This window comes from Pelodiscus sinensis, chromosome 5 (assembly GCF_052426305.1).
Source record: "Pelodiscus sinensis isolate ZL-2025 chromosome 5, ASM5242630v1, whole genome shotgun sequence".
Taxonomy (NCBI): Eukaryota; Metazoa; Chordata; order Testudines; family Trionychidae; genus Pelodiscus; species Pelodiscus sinensis.
In genome coordinates this window covers 66,117,251-66,128,093 of record NC_143056.1, presented here as the reverse complement: position 1 = coordinate 66,128,093, position 10,843 = coordinate 66,117,251, and the positions used below count along the sequence as shown (strand labels likewise).

Genomic DNA, 10,843 nt, shown 5'->3' with positions numbered 1-10,843 from the left:
TGCCCGGCCCGCGGGCCGCCCCGATCGCCGCGCGCCCGCCGCTAGGCCACAGCCCGGGCCCTGCTCGGGAGACCAACGCCGCGCACGAGAGCGAGGGACGCGCAAGCCCCCAGCGCAGGCGCCGCGCGCCCCGCTTGTTGACATGGGGAGGGGGCGGGAGTCGGTGGCCGGGCCGCCCCGCCCCGCGCAGGGAGGCTGCGCGCCCCAATGGCAATACCTACTGCGCCCCGTGACAGCCCCCTCTTGCCCCGCCCACCAGAGGCACCGACCCTTGGAGCCCCGCCCCCTTCTGGCATCACACTCGCCCCACGGCGCCCATGGTGTGGTCCCGCCCTTTCCGATTCTAGCCCCTCCCCCCCCGCGGCGCACGAGGGAGTTAGTGGCGGCGCCGTCGCCTGCGCCCGCGTGGTGCAGCGTCTCAGCCCCGCCCCCGGGCCCTGCCGCAGCCGCGCTTGTCCGCGCGCTGCGGCGTAGTGCGCCTGCTCGGCGGCCGGGGATGGCGGCTGTTTTGGAGCTGCTGTTGCGGGAGGAGGTGGCGCCGGACGCCGTGGTGCGGTGGCTCGTGCACGGCCCCAGCCACGACCCAGCTGAGGTAACGCGCAGCCCGGCAGCGAGGGGCCGCGGCCTGCAGCAGCCCGGACTCCCTGCCCCGTGCGGGCCGGTGGCCTGGAGCAACCGGATTCTGGCGTCTAGGGGCTCTCCCGGGGGCTGCCGCGCTCCCTCCGCGCTCGGGCCATGGAGGGGGGCAGCCTGCGGCGGGGTGGGAAGCGCAAGCCGAGCTCAGCACCGATCTGCGGGCGGCCGGTGCAGCCGACAGGCCCCAGGGCTCAGCCCACTTGGCCGAGTCCAGCCGAGGTTGGGGCCGGGACTCTCGCCCGCGCAGGCAGCTCGTCTAGTTTGGCACCCTGTGTGGTGGGCCCTGGGGGCAGTCAGCGCTTCTGCGGGCTGGAGGAAAATAAGGGGGGAGGAGCCGCAGCCGCGGCGAAAAAGAGTTTGTAGCGTGTTCCTCCTCAACGGCCCAGCCCCACTGCAAAATAAAATGCCAGGTGTGTGTGATCCCTTGCGTCCTCCCGCTCTCAGCACCGCCCCTAGTTTCCATGCGCTGTGCTGGTGTGTTAAGAGGAGTTTTGTATTAAGTAGGTGCAGATTTTTTGTTTCTGGCAGTTTCCCCCAGGCAAAGTTTCCAACACTTCAGTTAGTCTATAAGGTGCCACAGGACTCCTCGCCGCTTTTGCAGATTCAGACTAACACGGCTACCCCTCTGATACTTAACCCCTTGATGTGACCCCCTTGATGTGACCCACAAAGCTATTTGGCTATTATTGTGATCTGTTGCTGCTGAAGAAAGCTTGGTCATATGAAAGTTGGACAGGCTATCCAGATAAACTTAGCCTAAGCTCTAGAGTTCCAAGTGTATTTACAGAATGTTCACAAAATTCTCTTGTATTCTATTCCTAAAATGTGAGGATCCCTGTAGTTTAAGAGCTCCATCTGCTGGTTTTGCAGCAAGCAGTTATCAAACACAATTTCAAAGGCATGTTCTAATAAGCTAAGAGGGTGCCTAGCCTGCTTACTACTTGAATATAGAGACTTCCAAAAAAAATCCAGGATGCTGCAGGAAGAGTGGTAACTTAATAGACTTCATTCATCCCTCTGAGTGAGTTCTGTTTTATTGCCCCTGTGGTGTGCTTGTGGATTCGCTGCTGCTGTCAATGCCATCTCTTAGGTGTGATGTAAAGCACTTCATTACAGTCTCTTGGCATTTGTCATACGTTAGAAGTTATGTTGGTAAACACCATTTTTACCAAATGCCTGCTCAAGTAATTACATTTTTTCTCTCAGCTTCCTTTCTAAAATTTATATAGCATGGCTGCTGAGCAGATGACATTTTCTAATGTGATAGTTATGGTGAATCAAGGAGTAGCTGAATTGTTAGTAATTGTTAACTACATTTACGGTGTGTTTGGCATTTTTGGGGGAAGAAAAGTGTTGTATAAATGTAGCTGAACTATGTGGTTGTGAGCCATGATGGGAGAAAAATCTATATCTCATGGAAAAAGGTCAAATGGTTAGGGAAAGACATTGCTGTTTTTAAATAAAAATTTTCAAAAAGGGAAAGAGATAAAATTGAGCTATAGTGTGAAGACATTGTTTGTGCAGTTTTCCCAGATAGTCGAATATTGCTTAAATGAGAGATTTGAGGTCTCATGAGTGAGTTCTGGACCTGGAACCAAGATACCTGGAGTTCTATCCCTGGCTCTGCCATTGACTTACTGTGTGACGTTAGGCAAATCATTTCACTTTGGCTTTTTCTATTACTTGTCTATTTGGAAGTTTCAGGGGGTAGCCGAGTTGGTCTGTACAGGATAAACTTAAAACAACAAATGGCCTGGTAGCACTTTATAGACTAACAAAACATATAGATGGTATCATGTGCTTTTGTGGGCACAGCCCACTTCTTCAGGGGTTCTTGTAGATTTCAAAGCAGGCATGCCATGTGGAACCCCAGGTCAGCGGAACTCCCAGCTGGCCTGGGCTCCCCACTGTGTTCTAACTTTGAAATGTACAAGAGCTCCAGACATTTCAAAGTTGGCCACCGCTGTGCCCTTGCCCACTCCCAGAGAGCTGGAGCTGGGGGGAACTGGCTTTTAAGCCGGCTCCCACCAGCACCCGCTCCTTCCCCCCCCTCCCCTCATTGCCTCTTTGTGATAGAGGCAGCAAGGGGGGGTGAAGCGACTGGTCGATTAGTTGCTTATATCCCTACAATACATCAGGTGTGGTATTTCCAGTACAGTTGGGCTACGTCTACACTGGCAGCTTCTTGCACAAGAACTCTCTTGTGGAAGAGTTCTTGTGCAAAAATTCTTCCGCAAGATAGCATCAACACTGCCATGTGCTTTTGTGCAAGAGCATCCATGGCAATTTAGACACTCTCTTCCACAAGAAAGCTCTGATGGCCATTTTAACCATAGGGGCTTCTTGCGCAAGAAATTCATGTTGCCTGTCTACACTGCCCTCTTGTGGAAGAGCTCTTGCACAAGAGGGCTTATTCCTTGTGGGGAGAGGAATAACTCTTCCGGAAGAAGTCCTGTTTTACGACGCTATACTGTAAATTTACTTCTGGAAGAACGCTCGTGCATTGTAGACAGCCGGCAAGTTTTTGCGGAACAACTACTGTTCTTCCACAAGAAGCTGCCAGTGTAAGCGTAGCCTCAAGAGACTAGAAGAGTCTGAAACTAGAAGAGCTGATGAACCAGGTGAGGGAGGAGAGAGCTTCTGGAAGGGAAAATCTTTAGATGAACCTCAATTGTATGGAGTAGGCTTTGCTATTAAGAACAAGCTCGTAAAGTGCCTCTCTGAGGTGCCAGTAGGCATCAATAAGCAGTTTATGATAGTCTGAGGCTCACCAAAAACCAAGAGGTAACTATTGTGAGTGCCTGTGTGCCAACAGTGGACGCTGATGAGGATGTAAAGGAAGATTTCTATTCTCAGCTGGAAACCATTTTATCAGAGACCCCTAAAGAAGAGAAGAATTTTTTTGGGGGGATTTCAATACGCACGTTAGACAAGACTGATATCTGTGTAAAGGAACAGTTTTCGAAAGGAGCTGGCAAAAGCAACTCAAATGGAATCCTGCTCCTGACCAAGTGTGCTGAACACGAACGTATCATTATGAACACCCTTTCTTGACCAAAAAAAAGTTCAAAACATCTTGGAGAGGCCCATGTTCAAAGCACTGGCATCTTCTTTACTATGTCATAGTTCATGCTCGAGTTTGTAGTGATGTACTTCTCATGAGCAATGACAAGTGCTGATGACTGCTGGCCTGATGATTGCCTCATTTGATCCACAGTGAAAATTAAGATAGCCCCCCAAATGAGGGCTGCAAAAGAAACAGATCAGGTGCAAGCTTGAAGGGTCAAGATCTGAAGGACCCATTAAGCATGACCACTTCCAAGCAGCCTTATAAGAAAAGGTTCCATCAGAGTTTCTGGAGGAAATTGAGGTGCATTGGAGCCAGCTGAAAGCAGCAATCCTCAATACTTGTGAGGAAACAATTGGCTATCATACCAGAAACTATTGGGATTGGTTTGAGAATGATGTTGAAATCAAACAATTCATCAATGAGAAGAAATTGCAATACAAAGAGAGAAGCCCATGCTAAGGTAAAGGCGGAAGTCCAATGTAAAACCAGAGAACTCAAGAACAAATGATGGACCGAGAGAGCACAAGAACTCCAGCACTTTTATGGCTACCCATAATCACGTATTTTTAGTGCTATTAAGGCAGTTTATGGACATGGCATGAACCCCCTTCGTTCAAAGGATGGAACCACACTTATGAAAGACAAAGCTATTAATTTTCACTGGAAAGAACATTTTGAAGATCTTAATTGTAATTCTACAGTTGCAGATGAATTTCTTGAGCGAATCCACCAATGACCTTCTAGGGATGAGCTTGGAGACCCTCCCAATTTGTATGAGGTATACCAGTGGTCCCCAATGCGGTGCCTGCGGGCACCATGGCACCCACCGGGGCATTTGTGTGCGCCCGCCGACAACCTGGGCCGGTGCCGGCCCCAGGCGCACGACACGCACCGGCTCCCGGTGCGCGGCGCTTGGGCGGCCCCAGCCCTGGGGCACATGCCGGCGCCGGGTGCAAGGGCATCCCCACCTCTGGCGTGCCCCAGGACGCGCGGCCCCACCCCCCGGGGTGCCTGGCGCAAGTGGCCCTACCCCCCAGGCGCCCGGCGCGTAAGTGGCCCCGCCCCCGGGAGCCTCTAAAGGTTGGAGACCACTGAGGTATACAATGCCATCAAGCAGATGAAGAAGAAGGCAGTAGGTCCAGCTGTGATCCTCGCTGAAATCTTTAAAGATGGTGGATCAGAGTTAATTTGTCTGCTTAGTTTGCTTATCCTTAAAATCTAGATAAAGGAGGAGATAATCAAGGCATCCGTCATTTCACTGGGTGTTGCCCTCTTTAAGAAAGGGGATAAAGTAGACTGGAAACTATCATGGTATCGTTCTTCTTGCTGTTGTAGGAAAAGTTCTGGCATGAGTCCTTGCAACCTGTCTTCTGCCCGTCAGAAGAAATTTTACCAGAGTCACAAAGTGGCTTCCGACCTTGTCCTCATTGGGATCTTCATTTCACAGCAGCTGCAAGAGATGTGTCAGGAGCAAAACTGACCACTGTACATGGCTTTCATTGATCAAACTTTTATTGAGCTTTTGACTCAGTGAATTGCTATGCCCTTTAGACTGTACTTTTGAAGATCTGATGTCTTGATAAATACATCAGTGTCCTAAAGTTGCTTCATGGAACTTGAAAGTGACTGTTTTGAGCAGCATTGGCTCCCAGAGTGGACCTTTCAAAGTACAAACAGGAGTCAAACAGGTTTATATTGTTATCCCAACCATGTTCACAGTCTTTATTGCAGTTGTTTTTTACCTAATTTCTGGGAAGCTCCCAACTGGTGTTGAAATCATCTACAAAATGGATGGAAAGCTTTTGTGAGGCTTAGCAGGCTGAAAGCGAAGAGTAAGATTTCCACCATATCTATTGTGGAACTTCAGTATGATGATGACACTGCAGTTTTTGCCCACTCTGAGATCTTCAGGTTATCTTGAACGTGTTTGGTGATGCTTATGCATGTCTTGGTCTCACCTTCAACATCAAGAAAACCAAAGTGCTCCACCATCCCTCTCCAAATGAGGTACCATGCACCCTATCTATTAAAATCAATGGAGAGGCATTGGAGAATATCTATCATTTTCTCTGTTTTGGAAGTTGTCTTTCATCCAAGGCTGTTGTTGATGTAGAAATCCAGCATTCTCTGAGTTGTGCCCCTGCAGCCTTTGCTTGTTCACAGCACAGGGTTTTTGAAGATCATGACATTCGAACAGACACCAAACTTCTTGTCTATCAAACCATCCTTCTTCCAACAAACTTGTATGGCTCAGAAACCTTGACAGCCTATAGATATCACTCAAAAGTGCTTGAGAAGTATCACCAGTGCTGCCTCTGCAAGATCTTCAAGATCAAATGAGAACACAGTCACCCTAACATGAGTGTTCTAGAAGAAGCATAGGCCACTAGTATTGAGTCAATGATCATCTGTCAGCAATTTTGCTGGACTGGTCACATTATTTGGATGCCAGACTATTGCCTCCCACAACAGGTCCTGTTTTCTCCGCTGAAAGAAGGATACTGTAGCGTGAGAACATAAGAATGGCCATACTGGGTCAGACCAAAAGTTCATCTAGCCCAGTATCCCGTCTGCCAACAGTGATCAGTGCCAAGTGCCCCAGAGGGGGTGGACTGAAGACAATGATCAAGCAAATTGTCTCCTGCCATCCATCTCCAGCCTCTGACAAACAGAGGTCGGGGCACCATTCCTTACCCCCGGCTAATAGCCTTTTATGGACCTAACCTCCATGAATTTATCTAGCTCCTTTTTAAAATCTGTTATAGTCCTAGCCTTCGCAGCCTCCTCTGGCAAGGAGTTCCACAGGTTGGCTGTGTGAAGAACTATCTTTTATTAGTTTTAAACCTGCTACCCATTAATTTCATGTAGTGTCCTCTAGTTCTTATATTATGGGAACAAGTAAATAACTTGACTTTTCTTCACCCTTTCCATACCACTCATCATTTTATATACCTCTATCCTATCCCCCTCAGTCTCCTCTTTCCTAAACTGAAAAGTCCCAGTCTTTGTAGCCTCTCCTCATATGGGACCCGTTCCAAACCTCTAATCATTTTAGTTGCTCTTTTCTGAACCTTTTCTAATGCCAACAGAAAGGACAACAGAAGCTTTATAAGGACTTGCTAAAGTATAATTTAAAGTGCAACATTGATGTTGATACTTGGGAGACACTCGCTCAATATCACTCAAAATGGAGACAAGTAGGGATGTAAAATTTCCATTATTTGGCTAATCAAATAGTCAATGCAATTAGTCAATATGGATGCTTCTGCCTTTGAAGTGTAGCAACAGCTGTGTGTCCCCCACTGGCCCCATGTACCCCACAGCGCTTTCGCCTTTGAAGAATAGTAATAGCTATTGCTACACTTCCAAGTCAGAAGCTCCCTTATCAACTAATCGAATAGTCTCTTTGAAGCACCCTCTCTTCCCCCCCTCCCCCCCGCCTCTTTCTGATAGAGGCAGCAAGGGGGGAGAGGTAAGCGACTAATCGACTGTTTATTATGCTTTTTGGGTAGTCGACTAGTTGTTCACATACCTTGAGACAAGTCCTACTCAGTGGCTCTCTGCATTTGAATTTGCCTGCTGACATGCTGAAGAAGAGAAGAGATTGAGGAGGAAGAGAGACAGGCTTCTTTCTATTCATGGTCAACAGCCTCCTGCTGCACCTGAAAACATCTGTCCTTGCTGTAATAGAACTTGTGGTTCAAGGATTGGCCTTATTTGTCACATGAATGTCCACAGCTCCCATTGAAGATGATCATACTTGGCAACGAGTGATTGTCGTCATCACAGCTAGAGAAGTATTAGTATAATCATACAACACATTCGTGATACCTTTGGAGTACTGTGCAGTTCTTTTAAGATACACGAATTCAAACTGGAACAGGTGCAGAGAAGAGCTTCTGGGATGATCAGAGAAAGGAAAAACCTACCTTATAAAAAGAGCTGTGAGAAGTTTGGCTTGTTTAGCCTAGCCATGTGAAGGCTGAGGGGTAGCCATGTTAGTCTGTAACTACAAAAAAAAAGTCCTTTAGCACTGTAGAGACTAACTGAACATTGAACTGATTAACCAATTAAATTGATTAACACTGCTACTCTCTATGAACATATTAGATACATACTAGGGTGGGTGAAGGATGAGGAGTGAAGTGCCCATGTTAACACAAGAACAAATGGCTGTAAACTGGCCAACAAATTTAGGCTTGAAATTAGATGAAGCACAGATGCTGACTTGATTTTCCTGGGAAGGGGATGGAAGGGACTTAAACCCCCATTCTGCCCCAGGCCCCACACCCATTCCAGCCCAGGATGTTGAATGGTTAACCAGTTAACTGGTAAGCCTTAGCAGTCCCTCTCCGTGCTAGGTCCAGGCATGTATATGAAGTAAAAGAGAGTGGTTCCCTTACCTCTGTTCTGAAGAAGCAGCGCCATAAAATGAAGTACTTGCTGTCTTCTGAATTTCTTGTTTTGCATTTCACTAGGATATCACTTAAGAAATCAGCATTTTTCTTTCTTGGATATGGCTGCAGAGACGAGAGTCCTAAGTATGACAATGTGGTTGCCAGGTCTCATACAAAAATGAATTAGTATCCAATAGAGTTATTCTGGCAGTGTGTCAAACTTTGCTTAACACTGTTGTGAGGAAAATAGTTGTGAGACCAGAGTGACTTTTTTTGCACTGCATACATGGTTTTACAATAATGCAATTATTTTAAAGAACTGGTAGAATTCTCAGGTAATTTTACAGATGCTACCCTTGTAAGGATTATGTTCCCATGAAAATTTAAAATATATTAAGGTTGCATTTTTTATTTACATTCTTGAATATTAATTTTGCATCATAAAAGTTGCTCCATGTTATATTCAGAGTTCTATGATATAACAAGTGGATATGACTTCATTAAAATATAAGACCGAAGATCTCAAGCATTATACAATCATTTATTTTTGGAGCATGCCTTGAAGTAGCTGGTATAAGCAGATTAGTTGGAAACTGAAGTAGTGAAGTTGCATGTTTAATACATTGTCCACTAGTTTTGTCTTAAATTTTGGTGTCCTGCTTGAGACATCTTAAAGGGGTCTGATTTTGAGGTGCTGATCATCTGCAGCTCTCAATGACTCCAGGTGCAGTTGTGGGTGCTAAGCAATTCTATAAGACAGGCCATAATTGTGTCCAGCTGGACAGCAAAAACTAATGGTTGCTTTTGAAAACTTGGACTAGAGGAATAGTTGTCAGACTTGGGAACACTCTAGAATCAAGAACTCATCAATCTGTTCTTTAATGTAATTACTAGAGGCACTCCCTCAACTTAAAAATTAGATTCCATTATGATAGTGAATTCATGCCCAGTATTTGAGATAAAGAAACAGTTTTTAGGGGTCCATGGTCATCTTTATTAATGTTTTGTTCTCTTTCCTTGCAGGAGAAACATGTCCATGACAAGTTGGTACCTCATAGTTTGCTTCAGAAAGACTTTGTGCCTTTTCTGTTGAATTTTTTAAGGGAACAGACTAGTCAGATCTTGACCAATGGGCCCTCTACCCCTGCTAAAACTCCAAATTCTAAGGCCCTCAGGAGCACGGCTAGCCATGGGAGCCAAAAGACAGGATCAGATAGGAGGGGGAGCAACACAGCAGGGTCATGCAGCAGCCGAATGCAGCTCTTTTCCCAGAGGACGGCTGCTAGCACCTGTAGCCGGGACACTAGTTTTCCCTCTTCTTCTGCATCAAGCGGTTCTTCTGCCTTTAGTGAGTCAAGCTTTTCTAGCCCCTGCAGTGATTTTCCCATCATCAGACAGAACTTTGGTTGCAGCCCTGTGTTCACCCACAATGAGAAACGTTCATCTCAGAGGGCCAACTTGGGCATCTTCCTAGTGCCCACACCAGATGTCCAGTCAGTGAGGCGAGGCAGAAGAAGAGGCAACAGCTCTGCCAATGCCACTGGCCGGCAAGTGGCTCGGGACTTAGGGCGAAGCCTCACTGAAGAGGACGATGGGAAGGGTGACAGCTCTTCCTTGAGTGGCGGGAGGAGGAAGCGGACTGAGGTGGGTCCTACCTCAGCCAATTCCCCACCTGATCATCTGAATCTCAACAACTTGGAGGAGTTCCCACCCATGAGTGCTGCTTCTGGCTTGACAAAGTAAGAGCAAGTCTTCTTGTTGCATTCTTATATTTTCTGATCGTGCTGGCAGCATTGAAAATACGTTATTTCTTGGGGGCAGCTGACGCCGTTAACTCCCAGATAACAATATATAGATACTATTGTACCTTCTTGGTGATGAATGTTTTGTAGGTTGCAGGTTGGGGGCTGCAGGGAAGTGGGTGCCATCTGGTAATGGCCTGGGTGAATGGTTGACACATGGGTTCTGTTTGAATCTTCAAGTGTATGAATTTCCCAATTGCTAATGATCTCTTCTAGCTGGGACTTCCTTGTGGTACAAACGAGGGATGTGAACGAGTAGTTGATTGGTCAATAAACCTAGGCTTATTGGTTAATCTAGTCAACTACTTGCATTTCTCCCCCAATTTGCTACCTCTATCAGAGGTAGCAGGTGGAGGGGAGCAGGAACCAGTACTAGAGGGGAGCTGGCTTTTAGAGGCAGCAGCGTGTGGCAGGGGGGCAGGCAGGGGAGGCTGCCGCAAAGCAGCCTCTGTCTGCGGCCAGCCCTGGCCCCCCATGGACAGGGACTGCTGCCACCTGATGCTGATGCCTCTGTATCAGAGATAGCAGTGTGGGGCAGCGGGCAGCCCATCTGCAAGGGGAGACGGTTTGTAGACCGGCTCCTGCCTGGCACCCCGTACTGTTGCCTCAGACAGAGAGGCAGCAGCATAGGGTACAGGGAGCTACCTGAGAATGGGGCTGGATTGCACTGGCTGCCGGCCCCACCCCAGGGACTATAAAATAGTCAATTAACTGCTAAAATTCATTTGGTTAATTGACTATTCAATTAACCAATAGCTAATATCTCTAGTCCAAACTACTGGTCCTTTTTGCTTGTTTTAAATGACAGCTAAGATTCACCATGAGGTCTCAGTAAAGGAGAAATTAGGCCATTGTAAGGGATCTCATGTTTGCCACCCAAAATCCCTTTTGAAAATTTATGTTGTGGCTACTTGTAGGAATCTGAAGGATGTGTGATT

The 10,843-nt window shown here is 47.3% G+C and overlaps 1 protein-coding gene across 4 annotated transcripts in view; it reads left to right on the top strand.

Annotated features, from left to right (window-relative positions):
- The first annotated feature begins 142 nt into the window (after nt 1–142).
- The window catches only part of CDAN1 (codanin 1), a 58,121-nt gene continuing 47,420 nt past the window's right edge, over nt 143–10,843 (top strand). For all 4 annotated transcript variants that reach the window (XR_012903455.2, XM_075927241.2, XM_075927240.2 and 1 more), the window contains exons 1-2: nt 143–592; nt 9,127–9,842. Coding sequence is in view for 3 of the 4 variants with exons in the window: in XM_075927241.2 (XP_075783356.2) it covers nt 143–592; nt 9,127–9,842 (1,166 nt within the window). In the remaining variant the exon portion in view is untranslated. The remainder of the gene's footprint in view (nt 593–9,126; nt 9,843–10,843) is intronic.